The sequence below is a fragment of the Equus asinus genome, chromosome 15 (genome assembly GCF_041296235.1).
Source record: "Equus asinus isolate D_3611 breed Donkey chromosome 15, EquAss-T2T_v2, whole genome shotgun sequence".
NCBI classification, from domain to species: domain Eukaryota; kingdom Metazoa; phylum Chordata; class Mammalia; order Perissodactyla; family Equidae; genus Equus; species Equus asinus.
Genome location: NC_091804.1, coordinates 35975666 through 35996983, shown reverse-complemented (window position 1 = coordinate 35996983; position 21318 = coordinate 35975666). Strand labels below are relative to the sequence as shown.

The 21318-nt window shown below is 48.2% G+C and overlaps 3 protein-coding genes across 5 annotated transcripts; 1 reads left to right on the top strand and 2 right to left on the bottom strand.

Moving 5' to 3' along the window:
* Positions 1–410: 410 nt before the first annotated feature.
* Positions 411–1815, top strand: SPATA25 (spermatogenesis associated 25). The gene is made up of 2 exons (XM_014859899.3): positions 411–677; positions 1047–1815. The coding sequence occupies exons 1-2, from the start codon at positions 560–562 to the stop codon at positions 1676–1678; spliced, it is 750 nt and encodes a 249-aa protein (XP_014715385.1). The 5' UTR covers positions 411–559; the 3' UTR covers positions 1679–1815.
* Positions 1816–3123: 1308 nt separating this feature from the next.
* On the bottom strand, positions 3124–4494 carry ZSWIM1 (zinc finger SWIM-type containing 1). The gene has a single exon (XM_014859892.3). It carries the CDS (start codon positions 4492–4494, stop codon positions 3124–3126), a length of 1371 nt encoding a protein of 456 aa, XP_014715378.1.
* A 10-nt stretch (positions 4495–4504) lies between these two features.
* Positions 4505–21306, bottom strand: ZSWIM3 (zinc finger SWIM-type containing 3). 3 transcript variants are annotated; one of them, XR_011494419.1, is made up of 3 exons: positions 20899–21306; positions 7133–9142; positions 4505–4637 (listed from the first exon to the last, which is right to left on the bottom strand). XR_011494419.1 is itself a non-coding variant. In XM_014859890.3 (2 exons), the coding sequence occupies exons 1-2, from the start codon at positions 21051–21053 to the stop codon at positions 7213–7215; spliced, it is 2085 nt and encodes a 694-aa protein (XP_014715376.1). In that variant the 5' UTR covers positions 21054–21306; the 3' UTR covers positions 6720–7212. The 3 variants fall into 3 exon arrangements, 2 of the variants coding, with proteins under 2 accessions (XP_014715376.1, XP_044604347.1); XM_014859890.3 differs by lacking the exon at positions 4505–4637 and having other exon boundaries at positions 6720–9142; XM_044748412.2 differs by lacking the exons at positions 4505–4637; positions 20899–21306 and adding an exon at positions 20272–20519 and having other exon boundaries at positions 6720–9142.
* Between the last annotated feature and the right edge of the window lie 12 nt (positions 21307–21318).

The following is a 21318-nucleotide window of genomic DNA, read 5'->3' as shown; positions in this document are numbered from 1 at the left end:
GAAATACTGATAACTAGGTCTGACCCTGGGATTCTAATTTTATTGGTCTGGAATGAGGCTGGGCGTCAGGATTTCTAAAAGCTCCCAAGAGATTCTAATGTGCAGCCGGCCTGAAAAGCAGTGTCCTAGACCAACTATTTCATTTTGCAGATGGGAAACTGAGGCCCACAGAAGGGAAAGTCTTTGTCCAAGGTCACACAGCAAATGAGTGAATGCAGAGTATTCCTTTTCTCACACTACAGGACACAAAGCACTAGATTCTTTTAGTGGTATCTCTGATCACTTGCTTCCATACACGTGATCTCATCTAACTCTTACAACTTCTGCTGGGGTAGTAGGCGGTCATCACCTCCACCTTACAGATGAGAATATCAAGGAACAAAACTGTTCAGATGACTTGCCCAAGGTAAAGGCAAGAACCTAGAATAACCAGTTCCTGGTCCAGCACTCTTTTAACCTCATCCCATTGTCATATTCAGGTTCTAGAATGAACAGGTCAATGCTGTGAGGTGGGTTTCAGGTGTAAAGAGAAGGGACTATGAGGTAACATTCTAGAAGGATGGAGAGAGTAGGACAGGAGGCAGACAACTGTTCCCTCACAAATAGGGGCTTCGGGGTAGCCATGTCCTATTTCATGTCTCCACAAACTCATCCGGGTCTTCTGCCTTCCGGCCAAGGTGAGAGAGGGGCACTTGGAACTGGAGGGAGTATGGCAACTTCCCCCGAGAACCTGATTCCTGGCTCCGGGGAGGTGGAGCTTCTGCTGGGTATTTTTGGGCTGGCCCTGGAGTCAGTTCTCTTTGAAGAAAAGCCATTCCAAAAGTCCTTGCCAATACCTACCCACTTGCTCACTCATTCATTCAACAAACACTTCTCCATCACTTAGTATTAGGGACTGGGGGTGTGGATATGAGTAAAACATAGTCCCCAACTGCTAGACAGCCGTCTTGGGCTGGTCTTAATTGCTCCTGCTCCCAATGATCTGCCCCTCAGGGCCTCCACAAAGACACCAAGAATAACATTCCATCTCATTCCTATCTCTGCAGGTGGGGCTGCTTCTCCGGGCTCGTCCCTTGGCCTCTATAGTCCTGCAGAGCCAATGGTGGTGGCCTCTAGTGGACTAGGCCCACTGAGCCAGAAAGCTGAGCAGGTGGCACGTGCTGCCCAGGCCTGGAGCCCGGCCCTGGCAGTGCCAGAAGCCAGGGGCTGCCCTGGGGGGGTTGGCTGGGAGACACTGCGGCAGAAGGAGTATGGCCGATACTGCCACAAATTCCCCCATGCAAGGCAGCCGGAGAACCTGGGCTGGGAGGATGGCTGCTCCAGCAGCAGAGATCCCTACCGGGGTAGCCCCAGCAGGCCTGGACCCCTGCTACTGTGTGGGCTGTCACCAGGGGTTCTGCCGATGCCCTCTGAGACAGGCGGGAAGGAAGCCAGCTCCCAGCCTGACATCTGCATCCTTACCCTGGCCATGATGATCGCTGGCATCCCCACCGTGCCTGTCCCAGGCCTGCGGGAAGAGGACCTGATTCGGGCGGCTCAAGCTTTCATGATGGCCCATCCGGAGCCAGAGGGGGCTGTGGAGGGGGTGCAGTGGGAGCAGGCACAAGCCCACAGAGCCTCTGGGCACATGGCCCTAGGGAGATCCAGGAGGGGCCAGCCTCCTGGCTCCTGCTTGTAGCTGGATGAAATTGCACCAGACACATAGGGTGGCTTCTCCGTATGGTTTTTGGGCAGACAGGGTTGGGGGTGCCTATGGCAGGGGAGGGGATAGGGTGGTTGTTTGAGCCACTCTGACGAACACCAGTCCTTCATCAGGGCCCAGACACCAGGAAGTTTCTCCAGATACCAGGAAGCCAGGAGACAGTCTTGTGAGAGTAGTAATGATGAAAATTACCTGTGGTAGGGGCCCTGCTTGGAGAGTCGAGGCTTCTTTTGTATCATTTTGGGACCTGATCAAAATTCCTTGTACAAAGTCCTAGGCAATGTGAATTTTCCTCTTGCCTTACATTTCCCAGCCTACTGAGTGCAGGTGATGGGACCATCAGCAAGGAAGGAAAATTAACATTTATCTGAGCACCCACTGGGTGTCAGGCCCATTATATGCCCATTTTCCTTTAAACTTACCAATGCTGTGGGGATCCCCTTTTTTACAGATGAACAAATTGAGGCTTAGAGAGGCAACTTGCCTGAAGTCTCATAGCTAGTAAAAAGGAGAACCAGGGGCTGGCCTGGTGGCACAGTGGTTGGATTTGCATGCTCTGCTTCGGTGGTCTGGGGTGAACGGGTTTGGATCCTGGGTGCAGACCTACAGACCGTTTGTCAGGCCCTGTTGTGGCAGCATCCCGCGTACAAAAGATAGAGGACGACTGGCACAGATGTTGGCTTGGAGACAATCGTCCTCAAGCAAAAAGAGGAAGATTGGCAACACATGTTAACTCAGGGCCAGTCTTCTCCACTGAAAAAAAAGAACCAGGCCTCAAAAATCAGGCAGGGAAGGAACGAGGATTTGCATGTAGTGTCAGACTCTGAAGTGTGTATTCTTTCCACAGTATTTCCTAAACTGCCTTCTATAAGACAAAGAACTAGATAAGTGCTGGAATAGGCAACATTCAACTTTAATGAACTCAGCATGGGTGAGGGGGTTGCAGGAAGGAGCCTGGGCGCCTAGTGAGCCACCTCCCCTGAGGGGCCTTTTCCTCTGTGGGTCAGGTGAGTGTCTGAAACCAAGGCCCAGCCCTCTATCTTCACTCAGTGTCTTATCTCTTATCTTAGAGCAGGGGTTAGCAATTTTTGTAAGGCCCTTGAGCTAAGAATGGTTTTTACCTTTTGAAAAGGTTGTAAAAAAACCACAATGAAAACAAGAATATACAACAGAGACTACTACATGTGGCCACTGAAGTCTAAGATATTTACTATTGGGCCCTTTACAGCAAAGATTTGCTGACTCTTATCTTGGGGAACTAGACACATTTTACGTAGCAGGCTGCAGTAAAATAGGACTCTTATCTTTTCCTGGAAGGAGAGCCCATGGCAGTACAACAGTGTGAGTGTGTGGGGGTGTGCATGTGGGGGTGGATGTGAGTGTGCACAGTGTGGATGAGCATCCCTGGGCAGTGACGGAAATCAGAGTTGGACCTGCTCATAAGGGCCGATCCAGCCATCAGCCAATTCACGCAGCGTGCTGTACCGCCGCTCAAACTCCTCCTGGTTGCAGTGCTGTAAGAGCTGACCCACCTCCTGAGTGAGGAGAGCCACTGCCAAGTGCTTATCTAGGGTCTCACTCCACTTGCTGCTCAGGATGTTGTCTAGACTGGCAGCACAGCCTGCTGTCCACTGAGCTGGCAGCATGTCGGGCTGGAGCACCTGGCAGCGGGCGCTGAGCATGGCCAGGATGTGGCGGCAGGGCAGGTGGAAGGCCTGGTTAAAGTAGCAGCTGCAGCTGGCAGGGGGCTGGGGCTGCACCCTATGGGTGTCCTCCAGGATCTGTATGTTTACCTTTTCGGAGCCAGAGCCGATGAGGTGCACAGATTTCTGGACCACAGCAAGCTCACCCAGGCAGAGCTGGGCTGCTGGGCCCGTGCAGATGGCATTAAGGGAGTGCTGGATGCGGGCTTCTACCAACTGCTCCACTTTGGGGCTTTCAGGGGTGACATCTGAGGGGACATAATTGTTCTGGGGACTCAGGCCCAGGCTGAAGCTTGCCTTGTCTCCGGAGTTCTGCTGCATGTATCGGAGCAGAGAGGTCATGCCTTGTTCCACAGACGAGGTGGTGCCAAAGAACTGGCTGAGGACACGGGTGGTGACCTCCAGGTCCTGGAAGTAGCGGCTGCTCTCGGATCGGCTTCTCCAGCGGTGGGCCAGCCAGATGCGGTCATTGAGCAGCCAGTGTGAGTGGAGCTCAGGCAGCTGGGCCGGGGGGATGCAGTTGCTCAGGAGTGTATACAACTTCCTCAGGTTGCCAGCTGTGGCCGAGCACATTGTGCTCTGCAGTGAGGTCAGGAGCGCCCTCTCCACAGGCTGTTCAAGGGACAGCTGATAGAACTTACCTTGGAGGAATTTACAGATGTGGAAGGCTGAGGGCAGGACCTCGGCTGCGGGGAACTCCATGGCTAGGGTGGGCACGGGGAGGAAATGGGGATCCACTAGGATGGTACACACTCTCTCCCATGCTGGGTTAAACTTCTTGAACACCTGGAACAGCTGGGCCAGGCCTTCAGCATCCTCCTTGGCAGGAATGGCAAAGTAGACTGCCCGGGCGAGATGACCCTCCAGCTGCACCTGAGGTCCGTCCACCAGGAAGGTATATAACACCTTGTCCCTGGGGTTATAGGTCCGGTGGATAAATAGGATCTCAGGGAAATGGGCAAAGATGCCCTGCATAAAGCAGCTCTGATAGTTGAGGGTATCTAACTGGGCAGTCTTGCTAACCTGGTACAGCAGCATAGGTGGGCTTGGGTCCTCAATCAGGAGCTCATTCAGCATTGTCAGGGCCATGGGGGAGATGGGAGAAGTCTAGATGCCAAGGTCAAAGTACTTCTCTGTGAGGCTGCTGTCCAGGAGGCTCTGTCTCTCAAGCTCCAACTAAGTTGAGGCCTGAGGCTGGACTGTAATTCCCAGATCTTGTTCCAAAGATGGGCCTATGGAGAGGAACAGAGGTTTAAGGAGAGAATAGAGGCTTGGCTCTTCAATTATTCATCCAGACAAAATTTACTGAACACTTACTATGCATGAGCACTGTTCTGGGGAGATACACAATAAACATGTAAACAAACAAAGATATATCAGATAATAAAAGTTACAAAGACCACAAAACTGGGTAACAGGTAGAGAGTAAGTCGGGGGAGGGAGGGATACTTTAGCTAAGGTCTTCTGGGAAGCCCCCTCTGTGGGCAGGCAGGATGACATTGGAGTTGAGACCTAATTTTTAAGCCAGACATGGAAAGATTTGGTTCCATGAGATGAGTGTGAAGGCTAGAGCTGCAATATGGTCTTCTTTTTCTTAATAGCATTTTCTATTTGTCTAGCACTTTATATTTACAAATTACTTCTTGACATCCACTCTTTCATTTGGTCCTGGTACACGCAAGAGAACTGCAATTGCCCCCAACTTGCTGTGTGATCTTCGGCAAGTCAGTGATTCCTCCTGGGCCTCAATCCCTTCAACCACAAAACCGGGCTAACAAACGTGCATAGCTTCTCCACCTCTATGTAAATCCCTCAACTACAATGTGCCAGTCAAATGCTTCCTTTATTTGGCCGCAAACCGGGTTGTCCCCATTTTACAAATGAGAAACTGAGGCTCAAAGAGGTTAAATAACTTGCCCACTATTGCTCTGTAAGCAGCTGGACGCTGAGCCTTTGGCTGGCGATCCTGACTATTTTCTACAGCACCTGAAGTCCAAAAACCAGGGACCGAGAGGGGACGCGGCCTCTGACCTCTCACCTCTAACGCGGGTGGGAGGACGTGGATGTCTGACGTTCCCATTCGGAGTCCGGCCGGATCCAGAAGAGCAGTCATCCTCCCGCCCCTTTGGGAGCCGTGTCATGGGTGACGGTGGTCATCAGGTGCCTCACACCTCCACCCCTTCAAAAACCACTCACCCACAGCCTGGCTCTGTCGCCATTTCTCCCTATTTGACCCTGCCTCTGACTGTGACTGACCTCTAGGATCACCAGCCGCGGCGCCGCTTCCCGTGACTCGGGCCAGCGGCCTGAGGAGTTCGTGTTCGGCCTTTGGCGCACGGACCAATCGCAGCCTGGCGACTCGTGGGCAGTGCCGTTACCAGGGCTACGAGGGGCTCGGCTGGCGGTAACCAATGAAAGCCTGAGGACACTCCTGTTCCTGCCAGTCTGAGCCCTGAGACAGGAACTCTCGAGCCCGAATTCTGGGTAGACGACTGGACAGGCGTGCTACTATGGAAACTCCCTCACAAGCCGAAAATGAAAAGGAAAATAAATAGCAGTGTTCTACGGATTTCTTTCTTTTCTGGTCACGTTCCAAAGCCCCAGGGGGGTAGGAAAGGATGCACGTGTAGTTGTACTGTTTTCTGCCTTATGGGGAAACTGAGGCCCAGGTCCCCAATTCTGTCTCTACATCAGGGGTCGGGGCCCAACCCTGGGAGCTGAGGAAATCCAGATCTCCTTGAGAGCCCTGAAGCTTGGTGTTGCCCAGCCCTACCCCCTCCAGTATTCTGGGGAAGAGAGAGATCCAGAAGGGAAGGTCAAGGTGAACCAAGGCTGCCTGCCCTCTTTTGACCTCAGTTCGCCAGAAGATGGCATCTTGGAAAGCTGGATGGCTACCGGGCTTTAGGTAATTAAGATTACAACTAACAACAACAAAAGTCAGTGTCGGTGCTTATAACTGCAATGAAAATGTTCTGTTTATATAAATCTAGAGGGGAAATTGCGATTAGAACAGACCAACACACTAATTTTTACAGATGAGGAAACTGGGGCAAAGAAATTAGGGACTTGCCCACAGTCCCCCAGCGGTTGCGGGCAGTCGGATTTAGGACTCAGGTTTCTTCCCTCCCAGTCTAATCGGCCTCCTCCTGCTAGAGCACAAGGCAGCTGAAATCAGTGTTGAAGGCTTGGTTGGTGGGAAGAGGGTGAAGTTCAGTGGTGGACTGCCCAATCTGAATTTGAGGCATCAAGTTCTGTTTGGCTCCACAACCCCCATTAGATTCCTTCACTGTTCAAGCAGCACACCTTTACTCTGCTTATTTGATTTTATTTAAAAAAAACACTTTATTTAATATAAATAAAAATAGGTACAAATAACAGATTCTTTGTAAAGAGCAGCAACAGCCAAGGATCACCCTCCTTCCCTTTGTCTCCGAAAACAGGCCCTTTCACCAGGTCCATTTTAAATGGTCTCACCCTATCCCAGGGCAGGGGTTCATCTCTATAAAGAGAATAAGATCTGATCTCAGGGGTCAGAGGAGAAAGAGGGATGACCTTTCAGCATGGAGATAACTTTGGCCTTGAACAATGAACGAGGCTCCCAAGGAATGCCAAAGGTAGGGCGGAAAAAGGGCAGATTCAAAGGACTGTCACACAGTGGGGCTCCTCTTCTCCCTATTGTAACAATCTTCCTAGCCCTACCTAGGAAGACACAGGTTAAAATGCTGACCTCTGGCATGTCCTGCCCACTTTGAGCTCTCCGACTTCCAAGGAGAGGGGTTTGTGGTCCAGTGCGCCAGTGCAAGTGTTTTAATCATGAATCGTGGCTCTCGCAGGAGGGAGTCTCTCCCCTTCCTCCTGCTCTCCCCAGAGGAAAGGGAGGCGGCCCACATCCTTGAAGTCCGCAGGCTGGTGATTGGGCTCAGGCTGCTGGCACGGGTCAGCCCAGATGTCCACAATCTTGCGCAGGGTAGAACAGCGCTCCTCCAGCTCCGGCCCCTCACTCTGCATTAGCAGGTTTGCTAGCTCCCTGCTTAGGTCCTGAATCATGTCATTCCGTCCTTGCTTCCCAGGTTGGCCTGTGTTTGGGACCACAACAGGGTCCCGGAGTTCCCCACTGGGCCCGAGGAGGTGCTGGTACCTTTTCTGCCACCGACGGCACACCATGGCTTCTCCCACGGGCTTCTGGCTGGTGTGCAACAGGGCCAAAATGTGCCGGCATGGCAGGTGGTACCACTGCTGAAAGGAACAGCTACAGCTACAGCCATCTTTGCTAACCTGGTGAGAGTCCTCCAGCAGCTGAACGTTCACTGAGGAGCCAGCCATGTCCACCAGGTGGGTGGAGTTCTGCACCACCTCCCACTCATTGTGGCACAGCTTATAGGCCAGTTCAGAGCCACTCTGGTGCAAGGTGTCTAGCATGCCACCCCGGGAGGGCTGCACCTGTGGCTGCTGCTGCAACAGCTGTGGGTCTGGCTTTCTCTCATCCACAAGAAGCCTGGTAAGGCTCCCTCCACAAATTCCAAAAGCCTTCTTGGACTTTGGTGGTGTGCTTGCTGGCCGGGCTCTCTTTAACTTGGGAGGAGCCATGGGCAAGTTCTTCAAGCCTTTGGTATTAAAGAAGTCTATGTAATCCACAAAGCGGAGGATGCAGTCCAACAGGGACTGCTGTTCTTGAAAGAGGCTTGACACCTTGCTGGTGACAACGTCTAGGCTGTCCATATAGGTGTTACATGCGTGCAGGCCCTTCCTGACATGCATGTACCACAGCAGTTCACAGGAGAACCAGTGCGCCTGCAGGAAACTGAAGAGCTCCCCATCTAGTAGGGCTTGGGACATCTGACAGAGATTGTGCAGGCTGGCATCAGAAGTGACAAACACAGCCTCCCGCAGGGCTTCCTTCATAAGCCTTTTAAAGGATGGATGTGCTGAACTACGATGCAACTTCTTCTCTAAGAGACGGGTTGTGTGGTAGATAGAAAGAAGGATGCGAGCAGCAGGGAAGATCTCCTGCAGGATGGCTCGATGAGGGAAGGACGGGTCCACAAAGACCACCTTGACCTTGGGCCAATCTGAGTTGAACTCTGTGAAAATACTCAGCATCTTGGCCACGGAGGTGGCTGTCTCAGCCTTGAGCACAGCAAAGTGGACCACTCGACTCTCTCGTTCCTTGTTCTCCACCAAGAAAGCATAGAGGATGTGGCCCTGAGCATTCTCCACCCGGTGCAGCAAGAGATTCTCTGGGAAACGGATGAACAGGTTGCTCATCTTGCTGCTCTGGAAGCTGAGCCGGTCCAGGTCTTGGCTGTTGCCCACACTGAAGGAGGCCATGGAACCTTCATCCACCTTAAGAAAGTTCTTCATCACTTTTGCTATCTTGGCCAGGTCAGAAGGAGTGATGCTCTCTTGCTCTTGCTTTGAGGGTGCTTGGACCTTATCTAAGCAAAATGATGGTTCAACCAGGGACTTCTCAGCTGTGTCAAGGTCCTTCTTGCCTGTGGGCTGTGCAGGCTGGGGTTTCTGCAGGCACATTGTCTTTTGAGATTTACCAGTGGCGTCTCCTCCAGGACCCTCAGTTTTAGAGTCAACATGTATATGCTGGGTGTTGAGTTCACTGATAAATAGTCTATCCAGTTTCTCATTATACCGCAGGAGCAAATACGCTGGGCACATGTCTTCCTCTGGTGTTCTCTTCCTGTTTGACTGGGTCCGAATACAGACAAATTTCACCTGCACATATCTAGGGAAGGTAGAGGTGACAATGAGAAAGGTGCTGACTATCCCCTTTCTCTTATGAGACAAGGCCCTGTAGGGTCTTACAGTGCCTGATACATTTCCTGGAGACCACACTGCAGTATTGGATGAAGGAAAGGAAGATTTACGCTCACTCTCCAGTCCCAAAGGATTCAGCTTTTTCTTTAAGACCCTCTCCAACTAAACCACTCCCCCATTTTTATCTCCAGCAGTTCTAAGCCCCAACTCCTTTCATTCACTCTGTTACTCATCTATAGCTCTCAACATACAATTCAATCTGAGGCAAGACACAAGCGAAAACGGACAAGAGGCAGCAGCAGAGTGCCTAGCTGGTCACTCACTGTTTAAAATGCCTCCTTTATTCCACCTTTTTGGAACCACTGCCGCCGCCTCTTACAGACAGCAAAGATAAAAGCGGCCCTTAGGGGCCAGCCCCATGGCTGAGTGGTTCACACGCTCCGCTTCGGTGGCCCAGGATTTTGCCAGTTCGAATCCTGGGTGCAGACATGGCACTGCTCATCAAGCCATGCTGAGGCGCACTCCACATGCCAGAACCAGAAGGACCCACAACTAAAAATACATAACTATGTACCAGGGGCTTTGGGAGAAAAAGGAAAAATAAAAAAACCTTAAAAAAAAAAAAGTGGCCCTCAAGGATTAGGGGAAGTCTGGGCCTCCTCTTTAAGATAGAAGATCTTGAGTCATCTTTCATTTACAGAAAAATGTCTGCATCCTAAGAGAGTTTGAGAACCCCTGGGCTAGACGATCTTTAGGGTCCCCGCCAGCTTTGCCATTCTAGGCTGAAAGTGATGATTCAAAGGAGAAGGGTAATTAAATTGAATAGCTGATCCTTTTCTCTTCCTGTCCCATTCAACCCATGATTCAAGGCCCAAATCAGGTCCCACCCTCTCCAGGGAGCCTTTGTGGATACCCTCAAGCCACAGTAATTGCTCTTTTTTCTGAATTCATAGTATTTATTTAAAATAAAAGGCTTAGCAGATTCTCTGGGTGGCAGTATACCTAGTGGTGACACAGTGGGGATGCTGGAGGCTGACTGCCTGGATTTGAATCTGGGCACAACTCAGAAGTTGTCTGGCCTTAGGCAAGTCATTTCACCTCTCTGTGTGCAGTTTCCTCATCATAAAAATGAAACTATCTTATTAGGGTTGTTGTTGAGAATTAAATAAGCCACAGATGGAATATTTAACCCAGAGCCTAGTTCAGCCTTTCATTTATCCTAAATCAAAGTCAGCTGTTACCGCAGCTCCTCTGCCTTGTGACAATCTCTTGGGTGTTCATGCAGTACCTTTTCAGTTGGCTGGGGCTGTTTTCAAGGGGCAAACCTGAGTTATTCCTCAGTGTATTCCAAGCACCTAACACGATGCCATTCCTTCAGCAGATGCTTATCAAAGATGTACTGGAGAAATGACTCATGGACCATAGGTGGGTGGGACGGGTCATGCCCCTGCCTCCTCAGGGAGTCCCAGCCCAAAGACCAGGGAAGGGAGAAAATATCTGACTCCCCAGTATGACATGACACAGCCTGGGCACCTCATCAACCCCTTTCCAAACATTCTAATCCAGCTGGTCCTGTTTGCCCACCCTGTGGGGCAAGCTTAGAAAAACAGGATATGTCAGGCCCGCAATAACAGGGTGGAAGGGCCCAGGGCTGAAAATGCCTGCACCTGTTGTGTGAACAGCACTGGGGCGGCAATGCCATCCCTAGCTCAGGGCCAAGGAGGGGGCTGGGGCAGCCCAGCAGTATGGTGAGGCCTGTGAGGAGTGACTGCAGCATGGCCTCTGCCTCTCTCTCCAGCCTCGTTTCTACCCCCTCACCATCTTGTTTTTCTACGCCCTAGAAAGACTGTCTACAGCTTCCCATGTTCACGATACTGTCACACCTCTACGCCTTTGCTCGTGTTTGTCTCTCTGTCTGGAATGCCCTTCCCACTTGTCTTCATCTCAGAGCTTACTCATCCTTCAGCACGACGTGCCACCATCGTCTTTTCTAGGAAGCCCTCCCCAAGCCCTTAGATTGGGCCCTACCCTTCTGCTGGCTCAGTGTCTTAGCACAGCTCTAGCTCATCAAACTATATTGACTTTCTGTGCGCTTGGTGCAAGTTTGTTAAGCTAGTCCAAAGAAAAGACACTGGTGAGTGCCAACCATAAAGCTCTTTCTCCCTTTCCTGGTTCCATTAATGACTGCACCTCCCACGGCGGAAACCTTGGCATTCTTTTTAATTCCTCCTTCTCCATGTCTACATCCAATATGTTAACATGTCTTTTACAATCTTTCCTACCACTAGGACACGTGTTAAGGATTACTACATGCCAGGCTATATTAAGCCCCTTACATGCCTCATTTCCTACCAGGAAAAGGGTTCTATTATCATCCACATTTTACAGATGGGGAAACCGGCTTAAAGGTTCTGAAGATGAGAATCTGGGGTTTAATCCTCCGCTAAACTGGAGGACCTGGGATCTGAACTAAGCCTGCTTGGCTACGGTCTGCACAGTTAACCATTATGTTGCCTGTCTTCTTTCAAAATATTCCTCCCTCCTCTGACTTCTCATTTTTACCCTCCTCGACTTGACCCTCAACATACCGGTCAGGTTGAATAACTTCCTTAAAGATCTCTAAACATACTGTCCTTGTTGGCATAACGCATTTCAAACTTAATGGGCACTAGGTTGAAGCCTGTTATTTTTTTCCCTGCTTTCTTTAATCTTTTTTACTGAGCCATAACTTACATAGAGTGAAGTACACAAATCTTCTGCAAGAATTCATTGAGCTCTGTCCTTATTTCTGTCTCCCAGGTAAAGCACAGACTCCCTTCGAGACAGGGATAGCGTTTTATACTTTTCTGAATCTGCCTTAGTGCTTACATCTAAGAATGCTCAGGCAGGATCTGGAGGAAGGGAGTCAGCCAGTCTTGCTTCCTTCCAGTCTGCTCTGCAGGTATTTGCATTCCCCTACCAGACAGTGCTGCCGGTGTACTCCTAGTGCCTGGCACTGCCCTCTGGCACAGACTAGGTGCTCTAAACACACACACTGAATGAACGTTAAATGAGTGACCGTACCGCACAGAAAGTTCTTACAGCATGAGTAGCGTACTAGGAAGATCCTTGGCAGAGCTTGTCAGATGACTTGGCTTCTAGTCCTAGCAGTATTACTCTTAATACATATAACTTTAGACAAGTCCTTTGTTTAATTTCACACATTTACTAAGTGCCACCACATTCCAAACACTGTACTCGTTGCTCACAACGCTACAGAGACTAATTAGATAGTCTCTAACTCGAGTGAGCAGAGAGACTATTACATAGGTGGCCAGTAAAGTCAAAATTAAGTGAATGGTTAAATAGAGATACAAACAATAAACTTAGAACTGAATAAAGAGTGATTCACTCTGTGGGGTTGGAACAGATTAAGTAAGGCTTTTGATTAATTTTACATAAGATTTGTGTCCTTGTTGTGTGTAAATTGCACGTTGAGCAATGAATAGGACTTTTAAGGTGGAGTAAAGCCATTCTGGACAATAGAACTTGAGTTAGGAAGAAGACTTGGAGCCAGAAGATCTGAGTTTAAATGGCAGCTCTACCACTTGTTAGCCGTGTGAACTTGGACAAGTCACTTCATTTCCCCTAAGCTTCCAATTCCTTACTTATAAATATGGAAATAACAAGAGTACTAGTCTATGAAGATCAATGCCTGACCCAAGAATAATCAGTACCACTCAAAGTGAGTTCATTTAAACGGCTGTCACAGGATCTGTGGGTTGCCAACCCAACATCCCTTAGCGCCCTTCTCCCTTCCTAAAAGGCCAGTTTTATTCAGGCTGCCATTCCTCCCCCACATAGCTAAGTGCTTCAGGGCTAGTCTAAGCCAATTAAGGTAATCTTATTAGGAATGGGAATGGATACTGGCCCAATTCTAGACAAAGAAACATGCTAGGAAATCTGCAGGAAACCAAGGAAGGCTTTTTCTTCCGGATGTGACTCCTGCATTTGTGCCATGTCAGGACCCATGCTGAGGATGGCAGAGCAGAAAGATGCAACCAGCCTGAGCCCCTGAAACAATCACTTTCAGAGGTTGAGGCTGGCCCGGTGGCACAGCGGTTAAGCTTGCACGTTCTGCTTCTCGGCGGCCCAGGGTTTGCCGGTTCAGATCCCGGGTGCAGACATGGCACCGCTTGGCAAAAGCCATGCTGTGGTAGGTGTCCCACGGATAAAGCAGACTAGGAAGATGGGTGCGGATGTTACCTCAAGGCCAGTCTTCCTCAGCAAAAAAAGAGGAGGATTGGCAGTAGTTAGCTGAGGACTAATCCTCCTTGGAAAAAAAAAAGAAGTAAGCCATTTTGAGTCAGAGTTTTCAGTTAATTGCAGCCAAAAACATCCCCAGAAACATTTCATAGTAAATAGTGGAAAAAAAGATTTGAGTGGAACTTTATCTTTTTTTTTTTTGAGGAAGATTAGCCCTGAGCTAACATCCGTGCCCATCTTCCTCTACTTTATATGTGGGACGCCTACCACAGCATGGTTTTTGCCAAGTGGTGCCATGTCCGCACCCGGGATCCGAACTGGTGAACCCTGGGCCGCAGAGAAGCGGAACATGAGAACTTAACCTCTGTGCCACTGGGCTGGCCCCAGAGTGGAAATTTATCATAAAAATGAGACTAAAATTATGAAGCTGATATTATGTTTAACAAAATGTAGGTTATAATAGCAGCCATATCCCAGTTCTTAGAATAATCAAAGAACAACTTAAAGCGTCAACTGTTTTCTTCCTGGTATAATTTTCCCAAACACTATGCTACTTTATTTCCTGTCTCACTTTTCCAATATCAAAGGTCAGTTTTACCAAAATATTCATGGACTTTATCCCTATCTCCCAAAGGCCTAATTTAATTCTTTGCTACGCAAATCCTTTGCTTTTCAAGCTACTATTGTATCATCATCCTGGTTGATTCCCCTTCTCCATTTGTTAACTGGTATAAGGCTGAGGGTGATATAAGGAGTTCTTGCGCGTTGCTTTCAGGGACTTCAAATCCTACAGCTCTTGTAGGTGCAAGGTAGGAGAGGTGCAATTTCAGTTTGCAATCAGTTTTACTAACATTGTATCATCCTAATGTTTATCTCGTCTATTCATTAGCCAGAAACTGGCTGCCAAAGATGCTGATGGGACTGGTAGGGATAAGAAGGAAGGAATAATTAAGTAGTGAGTAATTTATAAGTGGCCAGTTTATTAGCAAGATTTTTGCATTATGACTTTTGCTTTCCTACACAGCCTTGTGACTATGGATACATGGAAAATGAAAACTTGGATAACAAGGGCCTAGTTTAAAGCACGTGGTGAGGATTAAACAAAACAATGCCTATAAAGTTCTTAGAGTGTCTGGAATATAATCCAAAAAAGTATTCAAAAAAGGTAGCTATTAAACTGAACAGCAATGGAGAGAGACATCAGAATACTTCATGGACTGTGTGTAGAATATCAATCCTCAAAAAGGTCTAACAAAAAGAAAAACACAACAGCCACATATAAACATATGAGAGGGAAAACCTGGCATAAAAATCATAGAATTTCCCAGTTGACTGGGACTTTTGGTCATTTAGCGGAAACTTCCTCAGCATGTTTGACTCTCTTAAAGCACCTACCACTTTCTACCATGCACTACAGTTATGACTTTGGCAAATATTTACTGAGTACTATGTTTCAGCTGCTACATGCATTTTCTTTTTCTTTCTTTTTCTTGTTTTTTGTAGGGAAGGATTTTCCCTGAGCTAACAACTGCTGTCAATCTTTCTCTTTTTTTTTCCTCCCGGAAGCCCCAGCACATGGCTGTATATCCCAGTTGTAAGCCCTTCTAGTTCTTCTCTGTGAGCCGCCGCCACCCTGTGGCTACTGACAGACGAGTGGTGTGGTTCTGCAACCGGGAAGCGAACCCAGGCCACCACACCAGTGAGAGTGCTGAACTGTAACCACTAGGCCATCAGGGCTGGCTCTGCATTTTCTTCTTTTTTTGTTTTCTTCCTCTCCCCAAAGCCCCCCAGTATATAGCTGTATATTCTAGTTGCAGGTCCTTCTGGTTGTTCCATGTGGGACACTGCCTCAGCGTGGCTTGATGAGTGGTGCCACGTCCACACCCAGGATCCGAACCAGTGAAACCTTGGGCTGCCAAAGCAAAGCACACCAACTTAACCACTCAGCCACGGGGCTGGCCCTCTGCATTTTCTTATTTAATTTTCTTTAAATCAGCTCTCTTTACTCTACTTAATAAGGATCTTTATGTCTGGAGGGTAACAAATACTTACTATTAAAATCATCTTGTCCGACCACCAGCAGTATGAATATCTGGCTTGGGAAACATTGCTTTCTGCTAAATTATCTCCTAAAAATATTTCCTCCAACCGCCGCCCTCCAGTTCTCCAAGAGCAGTGTGCATCCCACATATCCATAAATCACTCAAAAAGCCCAACACAGTGTGCTCTGCACAGAGCCAGTGTCCAATAAATGCTCCAAGAATATCCTTTACAACATCCCAACAAGCAGTTAACCGGTCTCTGCTAAAGCCCTGGGCTGCTCAAGAAGTCACTTCCTCATAAACTAGCTCAGTCCACTGTTGTCCATAAGGTTAGAGATCACAATTTACTCATCTTTGTACCTCAACTCAAATGTTTACTCTGGGGGTAAACATTTAAGCTCTTTCTAGAAGTCTGTTGAATGAATAAATGAACAAGTGGAATTAGAAAGCTGTTACAACCCAGTGGTTAAGTAGGGCGGTTAAGAATTCTGGCAATAAACAGGCTGGGTCTGACCTTCAGTTTTAACACCTAAGAGCTTTCTTATAGTTTTTTGTTTGTTTTGTTTTTGTGAGGACGATTAGCCCTGAGCTAACATCCGTACCAATCTTCCTCCACTTTATATGTGGGTCACTGCCACAGCGTGGCTGACGAGTGGCATAGGTCTGTGCCCAGGATCCAAACACGTGAACCTGGGCCATGAACCTGGGCCGCCAAAGCAGAGTACACTGAACTTAACCACCATGCCACGGGGGCAGCTCCACCTTGTAGTTTTTTGAAATCTTCCACTAGTCCCTGCTCCAACCTGCCCCCTCCTTTCTGCCCCTTCCCATTTTTCTTGGCTGTAACTGTACCAAATTCAGACTGGCTCATACCAGGTGATTTGGGGGTGAGGGTGCTTTTTGTTACAGCTTCTTTCATTACTTTCCTCTTTCAAGTCTTGACTGCCTCAGTCCCTGCTCCTGGCCTCCCTAGCGGATCTACTCTCCCTCCTCCCTTTGCTCAGGCACATGGAACACAGCCTTCAAAGAGTTACTAAGGAAACTCTCAACCTTAATGTAAAGCAGAGAGGTAGAAACTATGGGTCCTCTTGACATTTAGCTTCTCCTGGCTCTGTTTCCACATCTGCATAATAATAGCACATTACTATTTATGGAATATTTTCTAGGTACTAGGCACTGTGGTAAGCACTTTACATGTATTAACTCATTTAATGGGAATAACAAAACCCACCTCTAACAGGGTCATTCAGAGGACCAAGTTGGATAATGAAGTCAGATGTACTTTGTAAATTATCTCTGCAAAATGTCAGCGATGACCGTTTTTTTTTCCTAATCAAGAGCCTCACTGGTATCAAGTATCAGTTAGCAACCCACCCCCCCACCAGATTAGGGTTCACTGTCATCCCCCACCCAGCACCCAAGACTTTTCCTTTGGAGCTCCTACTACTATTTTAAGGAAATAATTCTATCTGTGATTAATGTTTAATATTTGTCTCCCTGACTGGAGGCGAAGTTCCACGAGGGCAGGGACCCAATTTATCTTTCTCAACACCATCTCCAGACGCTAGCATGGAGTAAGTTTTCAGTAAACAACTGCCAAAATCAATGAATTAAACTGCCACACACTGGAATAAGCGATGTGCAGTAATCTCCCAAATACACTGACAAGTGAGAAAAGCTAGGCGTAGAATGATATGTGTAATAGTAAGCAGCTGCTTGTCTTAAAAAAAAAGACGCACATGCTGGTAAAGATGTGCTTGTTCAGGCTCAGCGCATCTCAGGAAAGTTACAGTGGTTGCCTCTAGACAACACAATGGAAGGGACACTGGCTTTTAGAGCCTTTTATATGGTTTGAATTTTTTTAAAAATTAAATGACTCTATTAACCATTCAAAAGCAAATTCATTTTTTAAATTGTTCAACCTTCAAAAACATTAATAAAATGAAACTAATTCCAAACCTCCAATCTGTTATTTGAGTTCCTCCAATTTTCTTCCCCACTGCTCCAGCATAGATTTTCGTTCTAGCTAAGTACATCCCCTCCCTGCCTTCTAAGTATATCATGTTAACACCTGCACTAACTCACACCATTTCTCCCTCCAGGACACTAATCCTCCTGTGGTAGGCAGAATGGTCCCCTGAGGCAGGCAGAATGGTCCTCTAAAGATGTCCACTACCCAGTCGCTAGAACCTGTGAATATGTTAGGTTACATGGCAAAGGGGAATTAAGATTGTAGATGGAATTAGGATGCTAATTAGCTGGCTTTTTAAAGAGAAATTATCCTAGATCATCTGGGTGGGCCCAATATAATCACAGGGTCCTTAAAAGTGGAAGAGTGAGCCAGAAGAGGGGAGCCAGAGAGGGAGATGGGACAACAGAAGCAAGTCAGAGTTATGTGATGTGATGATTCAACCAGCCATTACTGACTTTGAAGATGGAGGAAGGGGACCATAAGCCAAGGAGCGTAGGCAATCTCTAGAAACCGGAAAAGACAAGGAAACAGATTCTTCCCTAGGGACTTCAGAAAGACACGCAGCCCTGCTGACACGTTAATTTTAGCCCAGTGACTGTGTCTGCCTTTTAAACTACAGAACTGTAAGATAATAAATTTGTGTTGTTTAAACCACTACTTTTGTGGTAATTTGTTAGAACAGCAAATAGAAACCTAGTACACCTCCTGACACCTCCCCGTCTTTGGGGCCCAGCTCCAGCTCACCATGATTTCTCTGAGGCTCTGGAGCGCCTATGTCCCTGAATTACATGTTTGACGATTGATTCTGGAGCGCCTATGTCCCTGAATTACATGTTTGACGATTGATGACTCATTCATTCAACAATGACTTAACGCCCGATATGGGCCAAGCCCTGTGCTAGACTCTGGGGATGGTTAACCTGAAGGGTGTTTGGGTGTACCTGTGAGGAATCTGGACTTGATCCTACACAGGGAGCACTGTGCTAATGAGTGAGAATACCAAAAATGGAAAACCAGAGTCCCTCCCTGGAAGAGCTCAGCCAAACCAGGAAAACCTTTGTAAACTGTATTTCAAAATGATGTGCTAAGAGCTCTAACAGGTGCTGTCAGAACACAGAAGAGGAGCATCTAACCTAACCCTTAGGGAGTCAAGAAATGCTTCTTGGAAAATATGCTGAGATCTGAAGGAAAAGTAACAATTAGCTCAGTTTTCCACAAGTGGTCCAAAATGACCTCAGATTACACAAGAATATTTAATATTTATTTATAAACATAGACTTTTTTCGGCCATTAAACTGTTACTTTTTTTTTAAGATCTTATTTTTCCTTTTTCTCCCCAAAGCCCCCCGTACACAGTTGTGTAATTTTAGTTGTGGGTCCTTCTAGTTGTGGCATGTGGGAAGCCACCTCAGCATGGCCTGATGATTGGTGCCATGTCCACACCCAGGATTCGAACTGGCGAAACCCTGGGCTGCCAAAGCAGAGCAAGTGAACTTCACTCGGCCACGGGGCAGGCCCCATAAACTGTTACTGCTTATATATTACTGCTTAGATTGCTTCTAAAATAGGTTTCTTTGAATATTAAAACTGAATTTTAAAACTGAATTTAAGTAAATTATAAGATGGTATACGTAGTACTGAGATGATAGCATACTAAATGACTGACATTTGAGAAAAAGTGAGCTAAGATAAGAGGATAGGCAAGGTTATTCTACCCAGCAGACACGGTAAATGCAAGGACCAGGAAGCTGCGGGCTTGGCACAGGGCTGAGTGTGGAGCAGACCCAATCTGTATGGAGCACACAATGCAAGATGGAGACGTCAGAAGGGTCAGATGGTCTGGCGAGCCAGGTTAACGGTCCTGCACTTAACCTGAAGGCAACAGGAGGCTGCTGCGCTTTATCCGACCTAGACTCCAAGCAGCATGACAGCAGGGCATTTTTGTCTTCTTCTCACTGCTTAGAAAGATGCTGCCAGCAGAGGATAGAGTCCAAACACGCCACAACGGTACCTAAAGACCCTTCAGGGGCCGGCCCCGTAGCCAAGTGGTTAGGTTCGCGAGCTCCGCTTCGGTGGCCCAGGGTTTCACTGGTTCGGATCCTGGGCACGGACATGGCACTGCTCATCAGGCCATGTTGAGGCGGCATCCCACATGCCACAACTAGAAGGATCCACAACTAAAAAGACACAACTATGTACCAGGGGGCTTTGGGGAGAAAAAAGAAAAATAAAATCTTTAAAAGAAAAAAAACGACCCCTCAGGTAGACTGCACGGCCTTCATCTCCCGCCAAGCGTGGCAGGCCACACCATTTCTCAAACATGCCACCTTCCTTCACATTTCTGTGCCTTTGCTCCGCACCTCCTTCTGGTCAAACTCCTCTACTTGCTCGGTAATTAACCATTGAACTCCGGCTCTCGGCATTCATTCAGGGCCCAGGAGGAATCATTACTTCCAGCCTGAAGCCTTTCCCCACTTCCTGGGCTTTAGTCACTTCCTCCTCTGCACACCTCTTTTATAAGCATTTATCACATTCTAGTAGGTTTACCTGAGCACAACCCTATCCCATGTTAAGCTCTTTGAGGGAGGGTTTGGTTACTTATTCATCTTTATGTCATCTGGACCCTGCATAGCCCTGGACTGCAGAGTAGAGGCAAGAACATAGCCTGCCACCTGGATGGAGAGCTTTGGCCAAACTTCTCAACCCAGAGCTCCCAAACTTAGCTCTACTTTGACACTCAGAATTGGCCCACATGGTATGTGCTTGAATTTGAATCGATTGTCAATTTTTAAAAAGTGGACAAATTCACATAAAGCCAGGATTTCTGACTCCTCTTACCCCAAATTCTGGCAACACTGGATCTTCTTTTTCCCATGGCAGCCATCAGCTGGAGTTGACCAGATGGGGCTTGCTCTCCATTCTGCCCACTGTACACTTGTGTTGTCCCACATGGCACAAAGACCTGGTGTCGGCTTGTTAGTTCATCATTCTTTTTCTTATAGTAAAATTAAAAGCTAAACTTTCTTAACTGGACTGTTCCACCTGAGCCCTGAAGGCATTCGAGTTTTCAACCCTTACTTAGACTCTAAGCCTGTTCTCTCATCACCAAATGGGAAAGATCAGATTTATCTATAATTCTCGACACAGGCCTGCAGAAAGCATGCACAGAATAGAAAAAACGGCCTGGGCCATGGAAAGTGTTTGAAAAAATGGTTGTTAATCTCAAGAGCTCAAGAACAATTTACAAAAAGAATGAATGAACGAACAAACCAACCATGAACCGCATTATTGCTTTGTAAAGAGGAGACTGATGAAGGAAATTATCGCCGAGGCGTTTTTATCCACAGGTGCTCAATGAGTGCCTGTTAAACGCCTAGAGACACGCCCAACTGCACTCCCTCCTCCTCCAGGCCGCCCTCCTGGGGACTGTCCAGCCTCCTCCCCATCCTCGTGCCCCGCCCTTACAGGATGTCCTCGCGGATGGACGTGCCGTGGTTGAGGTTGTGGAAGCGGACGGAGACGCAGTCCCTGAGGATGAAGGAGCACCTGTTCTCCTTTTTGTAGGCGCTGAAGCACTCCTTGAAGTCCTCGTAGGTCTTGAAGCAGCTGCCCAGCTCCATGGCCGCCCCCTCAGCCCACACCGGGGGCCGGCTCCAAGAGGAACGCCAGGGGTCAGAGGTCACACTTCGAGGGTCTACCGGCTGGCGTGGGCCCAGGCTGCCTTAAGGGTCGGCCCAACTGGGTGGCCTGTTATGGAGCTCAGGAGGGGCCCTAGGCCTGAGAGGGTTACAAGGGACTGGGGGCGTCTTTGCTATCTGACAGAGGGGAGACGGCAGTCAACCCTTATCATCAGGCCCAGGGCTCCGCCCCCTCACTATCGCATTC